The sequence below is a fragment of the Rhinoderma darwinii genome, chromosome 4 (genome assembly GCF_050947455.1).
Source record: "Rhinoderma darwinii isolate aRhiDar2 chromosome 4, aRhiDar2.hap1, whole genome shotgun sequence".
Classification (NCBI taxonomy): Eukaryota; Metazoa; Chordata; class Amphibia; order Anura; family Rhinodermatidae; genus Rhinoderma; species Rhinoderma darwinii.
In genome coordinates this window covers 74393935-74418407 of record NC_134690.1, presented here as the reverse complement: position 1 = coordinate 74418407, position 24473 = coordinate 74393935, and the positions used below count along the sequence as shown (strand labels likewise).

The 24473-nt window shown below is 44.2% G+C and overlaps 1 protein-coding gene across 1 annotated transcript in view; it reads right to left on the bottom strand.

Moving 5' to 3' along the window:
- SLCO2A1 (solute carrier organic anion transporter family member 2A1) overlaps positions 1-22737 on the bottom strand; it is a 49581-nt gene extending 26844 nt beyond the window's left edge. The window contains exon 1 of the mRNA XM_075861201.1: positions 22465-22737. Within this exon, the coding sequence (XP_075717316.1) occupies positions 22465-22545 (81 nt within the window). The 5' untranslated portion in view covers positions 22546-22737. The remainder of the gene's footprint in view (positions 1-22464) is intronic.
- Between the last annotated feature and the right edge of the window lie 1736 nt (positions 22738-24473).

The following is a 24473-nucleotide window of genomic DNA, read 5'->3' as shown; positions in this document are numbered from 1 at the left end:
CCAATAACAGCCTGTATCCAGTCCGCTATTGCTATCTGTGGTCAGCCTGTATCCGGTTATCCATTATCAGCCTGCATCCAGCTACCTGCCACCTGCCTGTGTCCAGCTACCAGTGTCCAGTTTCTTGTCTGTTTGTCCAGCAGCTACTCCGTCAGGACCTCCTCAAGAGGTAGCGACCTGGTAGCCTCCCCGCAGCAAAGACCATATCCCTGTATAGCGGTTAAAGGGTAAAGAAGGGAGGCTACTTAGATAACACCCTTAAAGGTGGCCCTAAGCCAAACCGGAGGAGTAGCCCAGTGGGTCCACAAACCTGCTAGTCGTAACAGGCGCTAGGGCGGGGTAGCCGCAGCTTATTAATACAGGCTGCAGGAGAAAAACAGTGATTTCATGAAAACTACAGATTATTGCCAAGTAAGTGATATAGCGCTAGAATCAGGGTCTCTCGCACTTTATTATGCTGCCCTCAGATAGGATGGCATAAATCTGGTGACAGATTCCCTTTAAAGAGCAACTAAAATCCATGCAGCTATTACAAATACAGTGAAAATCATCAAAATAAAATGTTATTCCTGCGCTCAGAACTAAACATAGGGCCTCTCTGGCAGGAGAAGACTCAGGTCACATGTGGCTATTTGTTCACTGACTATTTCCTCAGCAATTGCAGAAAAAAAACTAAAAACTTCCACCCAAAACAAGACAGAGACCGGTCTAGTATACAGCTTGGCAAGGTCTAAGGCTATAAAACAAATAGATACAAGGCAAATAATATCCCTGAACAAAATGTTCAGTTTGAATGCTAATGTTTGTGCCCCCCACACCCTCCTCATGACGTTTAACTCTGAAAAGAAACATTTTTTGTAATGTGTCATGCCATGTTACAAATATACTTGTATTTGGAGAGTGGTGATGTCATATGTGCCAAGTGACTCATCCTTAAAGTGTTACATACTTAGATGTTTAACAGTTATATATATAAAAAATATATATATAACGGCTTGTGAAGTGAATGTCCACTTTTGAGCACTATTTTATTTTATTTTATACTAAATAGGTCCAGCATTATGTTCTGATTACCATCTTAATATATCTTTATAGTGTTCTGAGCTCCATTGTTCTGAAACAGAGCTTCAAATCCACTGAATACGCATAAAGTTAACCCTTAAAGCCTATCTAACTATTCAGGTGACTTTTCAGAATAAGCTGTCAAATGTGAGTACATGTGGAATAACACTATATCTGGTCATTATATGACTTGTATTCTGCTTTTTTTTTTAGCAGTTTTTTCCTCTGCAGACTCTATCTCTAATTCTTAGTTTTCCCTGATCCAGTGGGCAGAGCTTAAAGAGGCTCTGTCACCAGATTTTGCAACCCCTATCTCCTATTTTTATATATATATATTTTTTATATTTATGCAAATGAGGCTTTCTAAAGTACAACTGGGCGTGTATTATGTGCGTACATCTGGCCGTTTTTACTTCTTTTACTAGCTGGGCGTTCTGACGAATCAGCATCATCCACTTCTCTTCACAACGCCCAGCTTCTGGCAGTGCACAGACACAGCGTGTTCTCGTGAGATCACGCTGTGACGTCACTCACTTCCTGACCCAGGTCCTGCATCGTGTCGGACGAGCGAGGACACATCGGCACCAGAGGCTACAGTTGATTCTGCAGCAGCATCAGCGTTTGCAGGTAAGTAGCTACATAGGTACTGTTTTGGGGTGCATGGGACTTATTGATTCATTTTTATTATGACTTTTTTGGGGGGCAATGGAAAAAAATTCAATTTCGCCATGGTTTTTTGCGTTTTTTTTTTACGGTGTTCACTTTGCGGTTTAAATTACATAATAACTTTATTAATGGAGTCATTACGGTCGCGGCGATACCACATATGTGTACTTTTTTTTTTTTTTTTACACTTTTACTAAATAAAACCAGTTTTTATGGAAAAAAATGGTTTTATTTATTTTTTTACTGTACTTTTTATTAATAATCTTTATTTCACTTTGATGACTTATTTTATTAGTCCCACTAGGGGACTTTACTGTGCGATCTTCCGATCGCTGCTATAATGCTCTGGTATACTTCGTATACCAGAGCATTATTGCCTGTCAGTGTAAATCTGACAGGCAATCTGTTAGGACGTGCCTCCGGCGCGTCCTAACAGGCATATGTCCAGGGCAGACCTGGAGGCTTTTATCAGGCCCCCGGCTGCCATGAAACACAGAGAAATGAAAGAGACCCCAGGTAGTTGGCAGGCACACTAATGAATTGCAGGAGAAGAAAGTGTCGCCCTCAGGCGACAAGCCTAATTTCCCAACTACCCAACAATATAAATTAAAAGTAAATCTTTATTAGCTACTTATAGCAAGACGACCACACACACAAATTTAAAATTCTCACTACCAGAAGACCGGATGACAATATTTTGCCTGTGGTGCAGGCATAGAGTAGCTACCGATAAGGTACGCATTGACAAGTGTAGTAGGTTAGATTGCTTGACAATAGTCAACTAAATAGATAGCATAGTGAAACCGGTCAGTGGTAGGAATTAAAAGGAATTTGAAAACCCTCATTGCATTCGCGGGCCGCCGATGGGTGACAGAGGGAGCGCACTCCCTCTGTAAACAAAGTTAAATGCCGCGGTCGCTATTGACGGCGGCATTTAACGGGTTAAACGGCCGCGATCGAAGTAAACTTCGATCGCGGGCGTTGGAGCAGGAGCTCAGCTGTCATCAGACAGCAGAGCCCCGGTTCCTGCCTGCACGGGAGACCCGTGCAGGACTTAGACTAGGCTGACATGAAAAGGCGTCAGCCTAGCCTAAAGCCCATTTTTTTCCATCCTATCCGTTATATCACTAGAGTCCCAGTTGTGTCTCTCCAGCTGTTGCAAAACTACAACTCTCAGCATACTTTGCCAGCTAGAGAGCTGGGAGTTGTAGTATTATAACAGCTGGAGAGCCAAGGGTTGTAAACCACTGCAGTATATCATGATAACCATTGGTGCAGTAGCCTGCACATTCTGCAAACATTCAATACCTCCTCGATATAATTAGCAGATTATAGGACAAGTTCAATACCTGGGTTGTACAGTAGATGGCAGCGCCATTTGGTATATAAACTTTAAAGCGATGCCATCAGCAACATTACCTAGAATATTAATTCTTTAAGTGATCATATTGGTTCTCATTAAGATGTTTTTAAGTAATATAAAGGGTTTCCTCCATAGTTAAGTGACATTATTACAGAGAACTGCTGCAAAGAACATGGTCCATGGTCATGTGATGGACACACAGGTGCTGGGATCATTACAAGACAAAGCTCTGATACACATACTGTAACTGTAACGAGCCGTGCACCTGTGTGTCCATCACATGACCATGGTCAGAATTTTATCCACTGGAAATAAACGATGAATGTTCCTACTGACTAGCAGCAAGCAGAGATCTTGAGAACCGTGAGGATTTAATACAGAAAGTATATTGGAAAATGTAAAAACTTTTAATTAAACAAAAAATGACATTGATTTGCTGAAACCGGACAACACCTTTAAGATTACCAATTAAAGTTTAAAAATAAATAGTCTAGCTAAAGTATAGACGTGAGCAGCCATATTCAGAATTAGAATAAATCTGGGATGAATAAATGCACCTAGAAGTTTGCAAGAGGTGGACGGTTCTCTATTGAAGTCTATGGACATTCTTATTGACAGGCACCTAAAAAGGTAGAAAAAGAAAGCTCCTGGGGTAGCTTACACGGACCATAAAAAATAACCTATTTTGGCCATCCGCCACAACATTATACCGATATTTTCAAAAACGCAAAACTTAAACTTAAAAGTTACGCTCTTATTTTCTCAAAGAAATGAAAATGTTTTAGGTGTCGGAAGAAGCGGTGGACTTTTTGCAAAGCATTAAATGTGTAGTTAGAAATGCAGTTTAAAAAAATAAAGGGAATCCGTCACAGGGACAGGATATAAGACTCCCGCTTAGAGAATACCCGGACCCTCAAAGAACAATTATTGCCTCAGGGATTATTATATCAACTTTAAAAGAGAATTGTAGCGACAGCATCCTTTGACAAAGATCCTGCTACCATTTTGACCGAAACATTGCTGACCAAAACTTTTTGGGGTAAGGATGCTGTTGCTGCTATTTTCTTTTTGATTCCATTGTTGGGATTAAGTTCTATCCCACTTCGGCGTATGTGCATTCTATGGATCGTTTGGTCTGGTGCTGTCTGAACCTTCGTCACATTATATCAGCTCTGACTTAAAATCTTCTACTGAATTTACACAAAAATTTATTTTTAGGGAATGTTTTTGGTTGTAGGCAACACATTATTTTTTGCTTTTGCCTGACCTGTCTGCCTCTCAAAAAAACCCGGACCATTCCGTATTCAAATGAGATGAAGGACAACTTGAAGATACTGGGACACAGTAGAAATCTATATTAGGGCTCCCCAACTATCACACTTCATTTATAGTTCTGGTCTCCTTTTGGGCATCCCAGGCTCCAGGATCTGGGTATTACTTTGACACGCCCTATAGTGACACCCCAATGCAGACGTCACATGTGAATCTATTAGTAAGTTCCACACCAGATACTGTAAGGGCCAATTCACATGAACGTGAATCTCGTCCATGTGCTGTGCATGGAAATAACGCGCAGCACACGGACCCATTGATTTCAATGGGGCCATTCACACATGCAGGAGTTTTTACACAGCGGAAGTCCGTTGTTTGAAACTCACTGCATGTCCTATATTGGTGCGTTTTCACGCACCTACGCGCCCATTGAAGTCAATGGGTGCGTGAAAATCACACACATTACATGGATGCACGTCCGTGTGATTTGCGCATCAATTCCATAAAAAATGTGCTTTGCGGGTGCATTAAACACACATGCCACTTGCAAAGCACAGATGCAATAACGCAACGCAAATGGACCAGATTTAAGAACGTTTTTTTACGTGCGTAAGGCTACATTCACACGAACGTAGCCAACCTCAGACGTGAAAAACTGCAGTTTTCCACATTCGAGGTAGACCCGTGCGGGACGCATTATCACGGTTGCCCCACAGACTACAGTCTATGGAGGGATGCGTGACACGCAGAAAAATAGGACTTGTCCTATATTTTAACAAAACGTTCACACGCTGAACAATGCTTGAAACAATGCTCATGTGAACGGCCCCATTGAAATGAAACCATGGCCGCCACACGGATGAGATTCCCGTTCGTGTGAATGAGCCCTAAATCTGTCACGCTCGAGTGGATGTAGCCTAACTCCTTAGCAAATATCTGATCTTCAGTTCTTCTTCAAGTTCACCCTACACTTTAGATAGCTGTCTATCTACTGTTAGTAGAGGTCAAAGACAAGTCAATGTCTCTACTATGATTTCTGTGAATTTGCCATTTTGAATTTGTTCGTTGCCATTTTGCAGGCATTTCTACAATAGAAAATTCAATTTTTGGGGCATAGCAAGCTTGTATGTTCACATCTTCCCATTTCTTGTTGGCCTTTCATTAATGCGTCTTGACAGATATTTCTTCCTAAAAATGTGCCTCAGGGAGCTATTAGAACACTATGTTCCATTTACAAATTGTACATTCCACATTTTACATATTTTATATCCGTTTTCTCGTATACTGTTACCTCCATTGAAATGAGTGGAAACCCTCAGATGAGGAGCTTACATTACTAACGCCTACCTCATTGTAGAGATCATTTCTCATGGTAAACTGATCCAAATTATGGAATTACCAGACAAGATTAGCAGACATTTAGAGGAGATGGATGGAAAGAAAGAGAAATGAGCAAAGAGATGTCTGTATATATGTATAAAGGTGGGTGACTGGGTGACTAAAAACAGGTCTACATATCTTGCTATGATGGTTGACTATGGTTTAACTTAATTCCTTAATGACAGTAGAAATGCCAACTCTGGGGCACAAACGTCTGATGTAATAGGGTTAAAGCTGAGCAGATGTTATTTGGGAAGAGGTTTACTTTGAAGGGGTATTTCCATCTGATAATGTTATGGCATAACCCTAGGATACAACATAATATTACGATCAGCGGGGGTCCGATCAAAAAGTGATGGTGAATGCTAGCAATATTCGATCACTTACGATGGTGGGAAACGTAAAGTATGCTTTAAACTACAGAGAGCTCAGACGGTGACTAAGCAAATTGTAACATTTGATATCCATTTCGTCTATGTATCTTGCCATATCATTTACTACATTTTTATTTTGCAATGCATTACACTTTGCACTCATTTGACCCTTGTCTTTCATGTACACTAAATCAATCCCGCCCATATGACTCACTACCTTAGATTAATGTGATGGAAAAGACAAAATACTGAAGAAGGTCCACTTCTTTCAACCAATTCATTAATGTGGAATTTTCTATCATCATTTCTTCTCATTAACAATATGTGTAATTCACAGGCAGTTTTGTTATGTCATGTCATCACCATAAATTAGATAAACCCCAAGGGCAACTGAATTAGGCAACAGTTTTTATTGTCGATGTTGTAGCTTTCAATTGTAACATTAGGTCATCAGAAGAATAAGTGTGTGTTAATGAAATGGATGGGAGGCATTAGTTGACTTCGTAAATTATTTGGAATTTTAAGGCATAAAATTGAGTTGACATGTTTGACAGCGGAATGCTTTCAGAGTCTGGGTAATTATTAGACACAGATACCTGTGGTTTTTGTTGGAGCCCTTGGGTTGCATTTGCTGATATTTCTGGGCCAACCAGTCTGAAAGGTCAAAGGACAATACAAGACGATACCTTTATGGGAAAAGGTGCAAGTGATTCACACGTTTGCGCAGCAATTTATATCTGGAAGTCAACAAGCATTCTTAACTTGAATGATATATGACAAAGTCAAGTCAACAGCTATCTCAACAAATAAGATTCTGTCTGATTCAGCTAAAACTATTACAATGGGGAGAAGTGTTTGCTTGCACTGGATAAAATGGTCTGGAAATGTAAGATCCAATTGTGAAAGAAAGAAGTCCAGAAACAGTGGGTTAATGGCTGGTAACCCTTGAAACTTGTTTGAGGGCCTTAAGATGATAAGTGGTGAGCTTTAAGTGAGGTTTAGGTGTTTATTTGCAATTGGATTATGCTATTTTTGGGTAATATATAAATGCATAACTACACTCAAGTGGGCACTCTCCTTATTCTGTGAAGCCTACCATGCAGTATTGGTCTGAGGTATCCTGGATCTCAACAAAGAAAAAGATTGCTAGAGTGCCATAACTGTGAACCATGAACCAATGGTAAGTACAGAAAAAAGGGCATTTAGAGGGACAGATACTGTAAACTTGGTAATGTCCTTGGAGATGAGGGACAGTTGATCACTATGGACTAGATGATCAAAGTAGATGTTCTCGAGAAGACACCTGTGCCGTGTGAAAAACAATATTTCATGACATTACTTAAGTAAAGTAAAGTAAAGGAAAAGGCAGTAAAAATGTTTTGAGCCATTCTGTAGTGTTTACCACAAAAGAAACAGGAAGAATTTATTTAATATATACGGTGATTCTAGAGGAGGTTGGACTTGGAAGTGAATTTTAGAGATGGTGTCCATTAAGTTTTTTCTACTCATTTGTCCTTTGCCAAAGTATTTTTCCAAACTGAAATGTGTCCAGCATAAGATATGAGCATAAAACGATCCGCCAAGGAGAGGTGCAATGCAAATAATCATAGGAACGTATCCAGATATTTTGGTAAATACAGGTACTAAGCACACTAGGTTTTTTCTTAACTACTATTATGATGATAAGATTTTTTTTAAATGATTATTCTCGAGTATTTTAAAAAAGGACGCATATTGAATTCCTACATGCCCGTTTCTTCTTTCAGGACCTCCCCATATACATTAGTCGGACGATTAGTATGTAGGGCACCCTTCCACATTTGGAGGTAGGGGTGAGCACACAGCTGACCAACGAACACATCTAAAAACAACTCAGCTATTAACGGCAATGTTTTTCTTAAACAAGTATTATATGGAAATGTCTCTAGAAATGTTTTCCACGTTTCACATGAATCATTATGACGTTCACGATTACTTTGTTCCACCCACAGATTTATAGTGGAAGATGCACAAATTGTGTTGTATTATGAAACTCTCACTAATCTGACAGGTGTGATGTTATGTGTCTGTTAAAGGGGAATTTCCATAATCCACAGGATAGGTGACAATCTTCTGATTGCTGACGGCCCCACCGCTGGGAGAACGGGGTTGCTGAACCCCCAGATCCTCCTCACTGCTCGACCACAGAGAGGAGAACATTGAATGGAGCGGCGGTATAGCATGCATGCTGATGCTGCATTCAATGTCTATGGGAATGACGCAAACAACCGAGTACCGTGCTCGACTGTTTCCATTATTCTTAAAGGCAGTGAATAGAGCGGCGGGTGCATGCTCGACTGCTGCTCCATTTAAGCTCCTCCTCACTGTGTGGGGTGGATCAGGGTATTTGCGACCCCCAATCTCATCTGTGAGTACCACCAATGTGCCGAACACTTTGTTTTTACTATATAATAGGACCTGTGCATATTTAACAGAGCTTCATAGACCTCAATAATAATCATACTTGGAAAGAACAATGTTCTTACTATTAACTCGTTCTTTAGACCATAATAAACAAATATATTTATCAACCCAGCACTCACACAGTTAATAAAGTTTTTATAGTCCATGTGAGGAGGGGTGGTTTTGCTTTTACCCTTAATAATACTGTATGTAGTATTCTAGCTATTTTTTGGAACATAAGCTAAAAAGAGTTAAAAATGCAGATTATCCTATCTAGCTCGCAACCCAATATATACTCCCACTATGAGGACTTTTCCTTCAGTAAACAGAATCTAGAGATTTTACCCTGCGCTGATAAGGTATTCATGGAATAGAAAAGACACACAAAGCTACAGGAGGACTAGGAAGTTGAGGTTAGGTGACCTAAGGCAAGAGCTATTGATAATATATCTATATAAAGAGTCATTAACCGTTTCATTGCCACTTTATAGGAAAGCAGCTGTGTAATAGGGGAGTTAGGAATGGTAAAGGATCCACACACTGGTCTCCAGTTTATCTGTTTACCAGTGTTGTGAAACACAAACTATGAAACATTTACAAATTGAGCATGTAGAATATTGGAACAGTTCCTATGTAAAGGCGTTAATACAAAGTCACTGTAGTGAAGAATTGTAACAATGCCTATGACACTTCCTAGGAGGTAAGACAGATTCCTAGTCTTTTCTCGTCTGTTGTAGTTACTGCTCATGATCATTGCCATAAAATATTTATATAGTATCATTGCACCTACTTCTTAGTTACATATTTCAACAAATTCCACCCTCTTCCCAGCCAGTGTTCTCTTTGTAGCCATTTGTCTTGCCACCATGAACAAATATAAAAAGAGATAGAAATAGGGCGTAATTAAGCTTGGAAAGCCTCTAAAAGACCTTTGAATCCTGAAAGATGGACCTCAATCTGTCAGTTTAGAGGTTTTTGGTTTTTTTTACAGCTAAAGATGATAGATGGATGGATGGAAGCATGGATGGATGGATAGATAGATAGCTTGTGTGGGTTTACTGATGAAATTAGCTTGGGCCTAGTGGGAATTTAGATTGTGAGCCCCAATGAGGAAAAAGACTGACATGAGTGAAGACAATAGGACAGATTTACTATGACTGGTCTTAGTCTTAGCTATCTGCTCCGTAGAAATCTGGCGCATCTCTCCGCTGGCTGTGCGCCACATTTGTTATTCACTCTCCCATCGGACACACCTCACCGTTCCTCTTTGCTTCTTCCCTCTGGGTCCACTCAGCATGTTGCGGCTCATACAAGGCGTAATAGACTAAAATAGACTAAAAAGTAGCAATTTTCAACACAAATTGCAACTGTTGGGCCTTTTGTCACTTTTTACACCAGGAAATAGGTGTAGAAGGGTTGATTAATTACCCCCAATATCTGTAAGGGGCAGCAGAATACATTGTATATAAGGGATAGGTGCAGATTTTGTGTGGTAGGAAACCTGTCTTACTGAAAGAAATGTTATTAAAAGATTACTTCACGCAAAATAAATTTAGTACAGGAGCCAGAGGAAAGCAAGTGTCTCAATGGACCACCTTAGGCTAGCTGTGTGCTGATAAGACCAGTCACTCAATGTCTGACTGGTAAAGATGGCATCTGCAAACTGAGCTGAATATTTTATTGTTTCCAAATTTTATAGGTTGTTCAGTGCTCCAGGCATCAGATCAGATTGTATTCTATTACTAATGAGAGGAAATGAAAAAAAAAAAACAGTACGTGGCAGTACCAGTGAATAATACCAGGCTCATACATTTCATATTCAGAACATTTCTACTGCCCAAGATCAACTCGCCTGTTATTTGGATTAATCCAGCTTCAACTTTGCATCCATGATCACCCGTGCCGAGAAGCTGGAGGTTCCAAGTGCATTCAATGCAAAGCTAAGACCCCATGCACACGACCGTAGTTTTTATCTGCAATTACGGATAAAATACTGACACATTCATTTCTATCGGCCACGGACACCTTCCCGTATATTTATGGGTTTGTGTCCGGGCCATAGAAATGAGCTGCAAAAAATAGTACATGTCCTATTTTTGGCATTTACAGACTGTGCTCCTATACTTATTATTGTGAGCACGGTCCGCAAATGCGGATGACACTCCGCGTACCATCCGTGCAGTATTTACCGACCATAAATACTGCACGATCGTGTGCATGGGGCCAAAGACTGATGTAAAGGAAGCCTGTATACTGCTGACAGATTCAGCGTCTGGTATTGCAGCTCAGCCCCATTCAAGTGAATAGGAATGAGCTGCAATGCCAGACACAGCCCATGGACAAGAGTGGAGCTGTTTCTGGGGGAAAAAAGCAGTCATTTTTCTCATTTCAGACAACCTCTTTAAAGAGGACCTGTCACCTCTGCTGACATGTAGATTTTAGTAATTACTTGCATTCCCCATAAAATGACAATTTTTTGCATCCTTTCTTATAACGCTCCATTCCCCTTGTCATAGGGGCGTGTCCCTACAGTCTCACTCTGTCAGCTCTGATTGGACAGTGTCAGTTTGTGTAAGGACACACCCCCAACTGGTAACACCGAGCTGTCAATTTATTCATAAATTTTTAGGAGAAATAACAGGAACGGCACAACGCAGAATTCTAAGTAAAGATGTTCCAAAATTGGATGGGGAATAAAATTTTCCAAAACAGACATGTCAGGAGAGGAGACAGGTCCTGTTTAAGGAATTGTTTTTTAAACATTTGTAATGGAAGGTAAAACTGTTAGAGATGTGTTGGAAATGTAATCATGAGCTGTCATTTTCTAATTCAAACATTTCTTACTTCTGACAACAGCATATTATGGGCAAATAAGTTTGCATTACCTGCCCATCATACACGCCAAGTGGTAGGATCTTGACATAAACGCCCAGCATTACATTTTCCTATTGATCAAGGCAAGTTTAACTCATTCCATACCTTCAATTATTTCCTCACCTTGAGTATAATGGATAAGAAAGTTAAATTTAGAATACTTGGCGTGCCAATGTGTCATTACACTGACTGGATATGATGTCACAGGATCACTCACTTATAAATACTAAGGGGTGAAGCAAGACTAGTGTAAGTGAACCAAGGGCAAGAATCACATAGCAGGGAGGTTCCAGCAGCCCCTTATCAGAGTGCTAGTGACTGTCACTAATGCACAATGTGTCATCAGCTATGTTTCAGTAAGCAGACACACTGATAACTTTTCACCGATATCATGTTGGAGTATAGGGAGAACGTGTTTGCATTGGTATAGTCCTTGACCTGCCTAGGTAGAGTCGTGGGTTAACCTTAAACCATACTATCCCCCATCCCCATTTAGTAACGACACATGACACCGAGGTTGGATGTGAAATGGCCACAGCAGCCGTTTATTAATTTCACAGTTTTATAAAAACAATTTAAATCCGAAACATTCGGATAACTAGTTAGGAATCCACCAGAGAATTCCTCCTAATAATTCACATGACCCAACATGGGTCAGAATCATAAATAACAATTAAACGTTAACATTAACCCGAGCAGAGGAAGTCCTTGAAGCCCCTTCAGATGTTCCTTTCAAGAACACACCGAATTAGCCATCTGCAAACCACTAATTACCTCCAGCCGTAAACCAGCTCGGAAGCACCGTTCACCTCTGCAGATGGCTCCAACCACTAGAAGTCCACTTCAAGGGGATAACACCCGATGAAGCCCTCAAGTGATATACCGACCACTAGAAGTCCACTTCAAAGGGATAACACCCGATGAAGCCTTCAAGTGACATACCTTCTACCAGAAGACCACTTCAAAGGGATAACACCCGATGAAGTCTTCAACCATGTACCTTTTTTGGGGGACGCATACCCCCGATGCGACCCCCCCACCATTTTGTACTGACTGGCCTCAAGGACTCCCCCCGCCAGCTGCCATGACAACAGAACCTACTCCGGAAAAAAGAAAAACATGTTAAATAAGCACACAAAATAAAACACAACGCTCATAGCCAGACGTACATAAGACCTAAGGAGTAACAAAACAAGGGTGGGAGGGTGGGAGCTTTGCTTACTGTGTGTTACTCCTCCCGCTGCTTCCGGCTCAATGCCGAGAAACAGCGGGAAGCGCAGTAACGGCCCCCCCGCCCCCCTTAACTCCTCCCCGTCCCTCCTTCAGCTCCTTCAACTTTCCCTGACCTCGTAACATTAACCCTTTCCCTACCAGGACGGTCATGTCGGCTTCCCTTAAGCCTGCAGCTGCGTCCAGCCTCTTCTTGACCTGCCTAGGTAGAGTCGTGGGTTAACCTTAAACCATACTATCCCCCATCCCCATTTAGTAACGACACATGACACCGAGGTTGGATGTGAAATGGCCACAGCAGCCGTTTATTAATTTCACAGTTTTATAAAAACAATTTAAATCCGAAACATTCGGATAACTAGTTAGGAATCCACCAGAGAATTCCTCCTAATAATTCACATGACCCAACATGGGTCAGAATCATAAATAACAATTAAACGTTAACATTAACCCGAGCAGAGGAAGTCCTTGAAGCCCCTTCAGATGTTCCTTTCAAGAACACACCGAATTAGCCATCTGCAAACCACTAATTACCTCCAGCCGTAAACCAGCTCGGAAGCACCGTTCACCTCTGCAGATGGCTCCAACCACTAGAAGTCCACTTCAAGGGGATAACACCCGATGAAGCCCTCAAGTGATATACCGACCACTAGAAGTCCACTTCAAAGGGATAACACCCGATGAAGCCTTCAAGTGACATACCTTCTACCAGAAGACCACTTCAAAGGGATAACACCCGATGAAGTCTTCAACCATGTACCTTTTTTGGGGGACGCATACCCCCGATGCGACCCCCCCACCATTTTGTACTGACTGGCCTCAAGGACTCCCCCCGCCACCGCGAAACAGGCCTTGACCACCTTAAGCCTGTGAGTTCCTCCACACCACCACCGCCCTTTCTATGCCTTCTGCTATAGCCAAGCTCCAAATATCAATGCCAACCTCGGTCAGATGAACCCCATCACTCCTCCAGAAATTCCCCAATCCTGACTCCAAATCCCTATGCCTCACGCAAATGCCCCCATTCTTCGCCACAAAACGGGACACCGCCCGGTTAACTTTTATCCGGGCCTTATTGACTCTCTCCACCGATCTAGCTAACCGCCAATGCTTCCTTGGGACTATGTCCGACCACACTACCACCAACTTGGGATAAGATACCCACAAACACAACAAATCATGTTTGATATCCCGCACCAACTCACGAAAAGGGCGGACTCCTAAGTCATTCCCACCCACGTGCAACACTAAAACCTCCGGAACCCTATCAAGCCGCACATATGTCTGGAATTCCGCCAACACCCTGTTCCACGACATACCTCTAAACCCCAGCCAATGCACAACCGCATCCTGTCGCGGAATGCGCAACTGGCGACCATCCGGGCGGACGTCCGCCCTCAAAGCCCCCCAATGCACGTACGAATGACCCATCAACCACACCAGACAAGGAGGCGAATCTGAAACGGAAAACACAGTTAGGCACCACCATATAACATTTGCAAGCATAAACAACAAAATTACAACATATGGGGGCGGACATAGGACTTAAACCTTTTAGACTCCCAACGACCAATACGCCTCACCCCCTCGTCATCCAACCCCCAGCGCCCTGCTTCCGTTGCTGCGCCAATCCGGAAGGAATGAGATGAATATGAGCCTGCCGCAACCCCAACTGCCGTCAAACATTTTTTAAAAACAGCTCCAAACTGAAACCTGGACAAGAACGACCCGTCCACATGACGTAACAAAGGCAAATCTGGAGACCCCCTGTTTTTTGTAAAACCCCGCATGCACTCTACTGGGCACATGACCGACCCCGGGAGAGCGAACAAAACTATCAGTTTTCCCTTCCCTAATTGGTCAGTTTTTGATCTACGCAACCATACCTCCAATCGATCTGCAAAAAGGCTCACCTCCCCAGATCTCAGCCCCCCTGCCTGTTTAGTACTTGGCGACACCAACTCACCTCTTCTAAATGCTCCGAAGAACGCCAACGAGAAAGCCAACCGAAACAAATCCATTTCATCTGAAGAACGACATACCGATGCCAATGAACCGCCCAACAAGCCCAGCAAAGCAAACGACACCGGCCTTCTACTATCCGCCTCCACCCTACCTCTGCGCAACCCCTTCAAAGCCTGCGATACCAGAAATTCCTTCGATACATCCCGCAAGCCCCGCAACTTAAGCCCAAACGCCACCGCGGATATAAACCGGTTCACCTTCGCTACTGAAAACCCCCCCTCCCAGGCATCCCCTAACCAATACAAAAGTGCCACCAACCTGTCTCTATCCGTATTGACATCACCCAACCCTCTTACCCACTCCTCCCACTGCCTCCAACAAGCAGCATAAGCACTCCACGTCGTGCGCGCCAAAGACCTTTGTAACAGCTGCTCTACGGGACCGATACCAGATCCCATAGATGATCCGGACACGCCAAACCGAGACGTTCCGCTCCCGGGGCCAATTGCCGAAACCGGTCCCACTGCGAGCGAGAAAGAGCATCAGCAACACAATTCCGTACACCCGGGACATGCACCGCCACCACCCACGCGTTCAACGACAAACACACCAACACTAAATGTCGCAACAATTGAACTACCGGAGGAGAGGACGCCGTGATGTTATTAATGGCAAGCACCACCCCCATGTTGTCGCAGTAAAAACGGACCTTCTTATCCCTGAGCCTGTCCCCCCAAATGGTAGCCGCCACCACGATGGGAAACAGCTCGAGCAGGGCCAGATTCCGCGTCAATCCACTGGACACCCAGCTAGCCGGCCATTGACCTGCGCACCACGGACCTCCCCCGTAAGCTCCAAAGCCACCCGCCCCAGCCGCATCCGTGAAAATATTCAGATCACTCGTATCCTGCGCTGGGGCCATCCATAGCGAGCGACCATTGTACTGGCCCAAGAAGTCATCCCAAACCTGAAGATCAGCTCGGTGCTCCTCCTTGAGCCTCACAAAATGATGCGGCGCCCGCACTCCCGCCGTTGCCGCCGCCAACCTTCTACCAAACACCCTCCCCATCGGCATAATCCGGCAGGCGAAATTCAACTTCCCCAGCAGCGACTGAAGCTCCCTCAGCGACATTTTCTTCCTTCTACAAGCCCGTCGCACCTCCAGCCTCAAAGCACCCAACTTATCCGCCGGGAGCCGACACTCCATTGCCACCGAGTCAATTTCGATTCCCAAGAAACAAATCGTCGCTACCGGGCCCTCCGTTTTTTCCGGCGCCAAAGGGATCCCAAAATCCCTCGCCACCTTCTGCAGGGCATGAAGCAAGTTACCGCAAACCGGCGAACCCCCCGGGCCAACGCACAAAAAATCATCTAAGTAATGGATCAACGAATCGACCCCGGATACTCCCCTCGTTACCCACTCCACGAAGCTACTAAACGCCTCGAAGTATGCACAAGAAAGAGAACACCCCATCGGAAGGCACCGATCCACGTAAAAGGCCCCATTCCAAAAACAACCCAACAGCCGTTGGCTTTCTGGATGCACCGGCAACAACCTGAACGCCGCCTCGATGTCGGTTTTTGCTAGCAGCGCCCCCGGACCCGCAGCCCGCACTAACCCCACCGCCTTATCGAATGAGGTATAAACTACGGAACACAACTCGTGATCAATCCCGTCATTTACCGACGAACCTTTGGGATACGATAAATGTTGAATCAAACGAAACTTTCCGGGCTCGCGTTTAGGGACAATACCCAAAGGGGACACAACTAAATCTTTCACCGGCGACTCCACAAATGGCCCCGACATGCGCCCCAACGAAACTTCTTTTAACAACTTTTCCGACACGACTTCCGCATGCAAGTAAGCCGATTTTAAATTTCTCCGCGTAACCGGAACCTCATAAGGAGGCGGAGGAATAACAAAACCAACACTAAACCCTTCATAAAGCAACTTAGCTGCCGCCCTATCCGGATACTCACTTAGATAAGGGGCCATCCTTTCCACCCTCACCGGCGACACCCCCTTGACCAGCCCCGTGCTGGTTCCCGGACCTCTTTTTTCGCAGACATTTTGCCGCCCCGTGTGATGCACCATTACACTCGGAGCACACGTGCTTGAACTTGCACGTGGCCCCAAACTTGCACTGGCCTTCATTGAATTGCCAGCAAAACCCCGCCTTTCCCCCGCCGCTTGGTCCACTCTGACTAGACTGGCCTCCCTGGCCACCGCTCCCGGGAAAGGGCTGCCTAACCGGAGCCGTAACCCGTAACCAGAGAGCAATATCCTTCTGGTCCCACCGAATCGCCGGCCGAACCGCCTTCCGCTGACGGAATTGCTCATCATATCGCAGCCACGCCTGACCCCCATACGCCCTATGAGCCTCCCCAATAGCATCAAAATAACAAAATAACGCCGAACAATTTTCCGGCGCCTTTTCCCCTATCACACTAGCCAATATGGCGAACGCCTGCGACCAATTAACGAACGTCTGCGGGATAAGCCTATACCGCCGCCGTTCCTCCTCGTCCTTTTTACTCTCATCCCGCTTGCTCTTATCCAAATTGAATTTAGCCAGCGGCAAGAGAGAAAAAATTTCAACGTATTCATCTTTCCAGATCCGATCACGCACCTCCTGCTTTAAATGCGCCCCCAACGGACCCTCAAAACAAACATACACCTCCCCCCGAGCACGATCGTCCATGCGCACTCGATCGCCGTCCTTCTGTGCCTCAGTCTGCACCGACACCGCGACCGCCTCTCTAACCGCCACCACAGGACGCGCCTGCAACGATCCCACGTCCCTGGGGCCTTCCCAAACTACCGCAGGGGACACTTCCGTTACAACCGGCGCCGCGGCCCTATCAAGGCGCCCCACCAGCTCCCGTAAGCAACCCACTAAATCTGCCAAACCCGCTCCGTCGCGTCCGCCCGCGCCACTACCGGCCCCCGATGCTATGCTAGCAGCCCCCCCGCCGACACCCGACATAAAAATCGCTGGATAAGACAATAATGGAGTTATACACTCACCGGGCTGCACAGGCGCTGTGTTCCCGTCAGCCGGACCATCCTGACCTCGACGATAGACGTCCAGTTCACCTTCCTCCAGTTCTTCTCTCGCCGACGACTGTCCCTCCCAACGACATCTTCGGAAAGGGGATGAGGACGCGCTGACCGATGGGCCGGCAACCTGCCGCCCGACCGCCGGGACCCAGACTTCCGACCGGACCTGTTGCCTCGACGTCGCTGCAGATCTAGTCGTCCGTCTAGACGATCCTGACGAAGCCTGCCCCCTGGCCGGAACATCACCATGCGGGGCGGCCGTACCTTGCTCTCGACATCTTCCATCTGATGGGGGAGGGGTGACAGGGAGCCCGGCCTGCGACTCCCTGCTTACCGCCGGACCCCGTCGCGGCCTGGGATTCCTGCCAGGACGCAGGGCCTGGGAAGGGGCGGTCCTCCCAGCTGCCTGGCCTGCAGCGTCCGGGATCGGGCTCCCTCTGCGACGCCGTGTCCGCGGGACTACCTCCGGACTAAGGCGCTCTGGAGGTCGGGACCGCCGAGAGGGACGGGTCGACACAGCCTGCATCGCCGTCACCCCTGCCACCGCTCTCTGCCTGCCCAGCGCAGGAGCGGTTGTTGCCGACTCCCCCCCGCCGCCATAGCCATGCTCGTAGGGGGGCCGGGGGAGGGGAGCCTGTCCCTTACAACAGACCCCGAACGCCGTGCCCGACGTGGCGAAACGGCGTCCGGGATCCGCGTTAATGCAGCCACGGTCTCCTCCAGCCATCCGGGACCGTGGTGCACAGCAGCGGCGCGCAGCCGCTCTAAAATCAAGGCCTCTGCCATTACTAAAAAACCGGGCAACGGGGAGCTTTGCTTACTGTGTGTTACTCCTCCCGCTGCTTCCGGCTCAATGCCGAGAAACAGCGGGAAGCGCAGTAACGGCCCCCCCGCCCCCCTTAACTCCTCCCCGTCCCTCCTTCAGCTCCTTCAACTTTCCCTGACCTCGTAACATTAACCCTTTCCCTACCAGGACGGTCATGTCGGCTTCCCTTAAGCCTGCAGCTGCGTCCAGCCTCTTCTATCAATGTAGGTAGAATGCTATGAAACCTTATAGCGCCATCTATGCAGTGAATTTTCTGCTTGGTAAACAAAACTAGATGAGTTAAGGCCCTAGTACACCGGCCGATAATCGGCCAGCGCAGCGAGCGCCGATCAATGAGACATGATCGGCGCTCGTTTGCTCCTGTAACACGGAGCTATGGATGGGGACGAGCGGTCGTTACTCCGATCGCTCTTCTCCATACATTATTATCATGTCGGTAGCGCGTCTCCCTCTTTACACGGAGATTTGCTGCCGACAACGATAATATTTTACTTTTTTAGAAAGATACGATCAGCAGATGTCTACACAGGGCAATTATCGGCAACAAGCGTTCTATGAACGCTTGTCTGCCCGATAATCGCCCAGTATAAAACCCCCTTAAGTGTTCCCCAACTAGGATTCCTCATAACCTGGTCTGGGGTTCCCCAGAATAGAGCAGCAAGACCTGTCACTTTTACAGCAGAGATAGAAAACTGATTTCTGTCTGCTTAAAGATGCTTGCCGAAACAGTCAACATATCTAAACCAGAATATAATTCTAGGCAAAAATTATACAATGCTTTACTGAACCATACACCAAGCTTCTTTGAGGAAGGAATGGGCATAGGGGGTCCCCGAGAAAGGAATAGTTGTTCAGGAGTTCCCCCATAGTAATAACATTAGGAATCACTGATCTGGGCCATCAAACCACAATGATTCTCTGGCCCCAGAAGAACGTTAAAGGGGTTTTCCCACGAGGGACGTTTATGACATATCCACAGGATATGTCATAATGTCAGATAGATGCGGGTCCCACCTCTGGCACCCGCACCTACCTCTAGAACGGGGCCCCCTAAACTCCGTTCTAGCTTTGTCTGCTATCGCTGCTTCCTGGCCACTTCCTGACTTTATGGTCAGGAGTTACGAAAAGCTACGCTGTTTCTGTAACTCCCATAGTAGTGAATAACAGTTACAGAAGCAGCATAGCATGCGAGCTACGCTGTTTCCATAACTATCATTCAGTTCTATGGGGCTTACGAAAACAGTGTAGCTCAGCGAGCTACGCTGTTTTCATCTTCATGGTTGGAAATCATCCGACACACACAGAGGTAGAACGGGGTTTAGGGGCCCCGTTCTTGAGATAGGTCCGGGTCCCACAGGTGAGGCCCGCATCTATCTGACATTTATGACACATCCTGTGGATATCCAAAAAATACAGTATTTGAAACAGCACAAATCCCATTATCAGGAGCGGTGTCACGCTGTAAAATCAGACAAACCCAGTCTGACGTTGCAATTCTTTTACTGGATGTTTGACTAATAAAAGAACTTATTGATTGAAACTTGGGAGACGTGTGCTGCTGTTCACCACGCTTTTTCTGAATATCCTGTGGATATGTCATAAATGTCCCTCGTGGGCAAATCCCTTTAATATAGTTCAATCTAAAGATGTGCTGTAATGCCCACATGTGTGTGTATATATATATATATATATATATATACACACACATACATACACTCTCTGTTCCAGTTCAGTCCCTGAGCGCTCATCTCAGGAACCGCAGCTGGAGGGACAAGCTACTGTTTGTTTACATGCAAACTCTTAGAAATGTCATATATACATTCATTCCTAATCCGTATCCATGAACATAAGTAAACAGACAGCCCTCAGTTTGCAGCTGTAACATAAAGTATGATTGCAAATAATTTGTGCTATTTTAACTTAGAACTGTTTATGCATCCCCCTCCCCCGAGAGCCTCTTTAGGGTTTGGAAATATTACTCGTATCACTGTCATGACCATCCATGGTTGAAGTTAGTAAAAATTCTGCATATGCTTTGTAATTGGGGTCAAAATACAACCGCATTTCTTGTGTCTGATTACGATATATAGCACTACTGATGAGAAGCCCATGCCTAGTACATAGTTATATAGTAGATAAGGTTGAGAAAAGACACAGGTCCAATAAGCTCAACCTATTTCTAATGTTGATCCAGAGAATAGAAAAAAACCCAAATGAAGCAGATGCCAAATGCCACATAATAGGGGGGGAAAATGTCATCCTAATTCCAATTATGGCAATCAAAATAAATATTATTTTTTTGTTGTGTTTTTTTTTCTGTCGATTATATTTTTGTGACTTCTGACTGTTGTTCATTTTACACTTTAGGGTGTATACTGCAGAGGATCTATTCTAATTATTTATGGATTTGAGACCTTTTATTTGTTTGTGGAATAATGCACTTAATAAAATGTATCTTACTGTTATGATATTGAATGTGCGCATTTTCCTAATGTGTTCTTTTTGTTATTATCATCAGAATAAATCCATCAACGTCCCAACTACAGAAATCTAACATCCATAAGTTATAGCTTTCAAAAAAGGCATCCGGGCCCCTCTTGAACTTATTTAATGAATCAATCATCACAACTTCTTGTGGCAGCGAGATACATAGTCTCACTGCTTTTACAGTAAAGAAGCCCCGTCTATGGTTACAGGCTTAAGTATAGAAAAATCATTAGACAGATCTCTGGACTATCCATTTATATATTTGTACATTGCAATTAGATCGCCCCTAAGCCGTCTTTTTTACAAACTGAATAAGCCCAAGTTTGATAACATTTCTTGGTACTGCAATCCAACCATTCTCTTAATTACCTTGGTCGCCTTCTTTGCACCTGTTCTAGTTCAGCCATGTCCTTCTTATACACAGGTGCCCAAAATTGTGCACAATATTCCTTGTGTGGTCTGACTAGTGGTTTGTATGGAAGCAAAGCTATGTTCTTATCATGAGCATCTTTGCCTCTTTGATGCAACCCATGATTTTATTTGCCTTGGCAGCAGCTTCCTGACACTAGTTGCTAAAGTTAAATTTACTGTCCCCCAATATCCCCAAATCTTTTTCAGTGTTAGATTTACCCAGTGTTTGACTATCTATTACAAAATTCTAGAATTTCTTTTGTTGGCCCAAGTGCATAACCTTACATTTATCGACATTAATTTTAATTTGCCATTTCTATGCCCTGGCCTCAAGCTTCCACAAATCCCTCTGTAGTATCATATTATCTTCCTCTATGTTTAATACTTTACAGTGCTTAGTTTCATCTGCAAATACTGAAATTATACTCTAAACCCTCCACAAGGTCATTAATAAACAAATGAAAAAGAATGGGGCCCAATACTGACCCCCTGTGGAGCCCCACTGGTAACTGTGACCCACTCTGAGGATGTACCATTAATAACCACTCTCTCTTTTCTATCATCGAGCTCGTTGTTAACCCAACATTGTCATCAATACAAATAAACTGATCAACGGAGATACTGAGCTCTGCTTAATATGAAACAAAACAGATGATATTATCAGACTGTTACTACTTATTCTCCCCATGTAGTGAAAACTCCAGCGAGAGATTGAAAACAGGTCACCATGTGTTCCACAGACCAATATCTGCAAAATAACGCTGAATTCAGGTCATTGCAGTAAGGCTAGAAGCGTAGTACAAGTCAACAAGTTTTCAGACCATTTTAAGGGACCTCCTGATGGTATCCATAGTATGTTATGGACAGCTCAATCTTAGTGTACAAATGGAATGACTAGTTATTCACACATTATATCGCAGTATATATACCTACAGTCCTATAGAAAATAGGAAATGACTGTGTGATATCACCAGGAGAAAAGTCACAAACACAGCACTAGCTTTCATGCAATAGTTATAGAACTATGAAATATAAAAATGTATCCTACCTTGATGTTGTTGAAGATCCCCTTGCAGCAGCCACCTATGGACCTTGTTTGGGACTTGTTATCTCCAAGTTTCACCCCCATTGTAAGGATGATTGATTCTGATGAGATGTCTGAAGAACTCCAGTAGATGTGTCTAAGGAGAGAGAGTTTGACAGGTCATTGGTCCTCTACCTGCAGATGTGTGGAGGGCTCTGGTGGCTTTTCGAGAGTCTCTCTTGTGCATTCTCCAGCACAGGCAGCTGAGCAGTGCTTTCTCCTTTCCTCTCAGCTCAGGTGTCTGCAGAGGTTTAAGTAAAAGTGGGAGGATTTATAACTTTTCCACTATGACAGATTCCTTCGCTTTCCCTCCTCCCACTTTAGAAACAATTGGGAGAAGAGAGAAATGCAGAAGTCTGGAAGAGAGTGAAACCCAACAGATAGCGAATATGAAAATAAGAGAGAAAAAAGTCGAGGGAGAACAGAATACAAAGTCCTATCATTCTGACACAATTCCCAGCAATGCTGGAATGAGTAAGACAACTTTGACTTGTGAATATTGACTATATGACGGATGAGATTCCTACGCTATGTTTTTTATACTGTATACACTCTAAAGTACATTGATGGCTTTCCTCGGAATGGCTCTGGCTAAAGCATAGATCACATAATGAATATACAAGAAACACAAACTTGTAGATACGCAGGAAAGAAGACTTTTTATTATAATAATACACTGATAGGTCAGTCTGCTTGCTATGAAATTGCCTGTAGCCAGAGATAGAAAAATTAGATCCTGAGTTCCACTAGGTTGAATGAGTTATATGAGTTAAAAATTTAATATAAAGTGTGTTAACTATGGATAATAAATTAATATTATAGGGATTCTATATTTTTATAAATGGATTCCTAAGAAGCAGCAATTGGAATAAAACACAACTTTCATATATACTGTATGTGTCATACTGCACCTTTCCTCCAGGGGGTGCTCTTCTGTGAAGGAATGTGTTACAAGGTTGCACCCTGTTTGAATTGCTACCTATGGGACACTCATCATAGTACAGTTTTGGATGTTTAATAGCGACAAACAAAACAAGAGATATTTTGGCACGATCCTCCTGTGTATATGCTGATTTTGTATATTCACATTCTATCCATCCTACCAAACCTTCCTTTTGTTTTGCTATGTCTATGATAACTCAAGTCATTTATGTAACACAGTACTAACAATATCAAATCATTTGCAGAGGGCAACAGCAATAGGAAATATGTGAGTAAGGACATCATAATATTTGAACAGTAGATTTTAAAAGTATTTGTTTTAAATCCAGAATCTGAACAAGATAAACCACAGGGAAGAAAGTATTGGGACAAACCTCTTAATCATTGAATTCAGGTGTTCCATTCAGTCCCATTGCCACAGGTATATAAAATCCAGCACTAGTCATGCAGTCGCCTTTACAAATACTTGTGATAGAATGGGTCGTACTAAAGAGATCACTGAATTCCAGTGTGGTCTTGTAATAGGAGTCCACCGTTGTAACAAGTAAGTTTGTAAAATTTCTTCCGCCTTAGATATTCCAGGATCAACTGTGAGTTATGTTATTGTAAAGTGGAAGCGTTTAGAAAGCACATGAAACAGCTACGAAGTGGTAGACCACGTAAAATTACAGAACGGGGTCGCCGAGTGCTGAGACGCATAGTGCATAAAAGTCGCCAACACTCTTCTGACTCAATAACTGCAGCGCTCCAAACCTCCTCTGGCATTAACAGCTGCACAAAAACTGTGTGCCGGGAGCTTCATGGCATGTGTTTCCATGGCCGAGCTGCTGCATGCAAGTCTTAGATCACCAAGGACAATGCCAAGCGTCGGATGGAGTGGTGTAGAGCATCCCGCCACTAGATTCTGGAGCAGTGGAAACGTGTTCTGTGTAGTGACGAATTGCCCTTATCTATCTGGAAGTCTGATGGACAAGTCTGGGTTTGGCGAATGCCAGGAGAACGTTACCTGCCTGACTGCATTGTGCCAACTG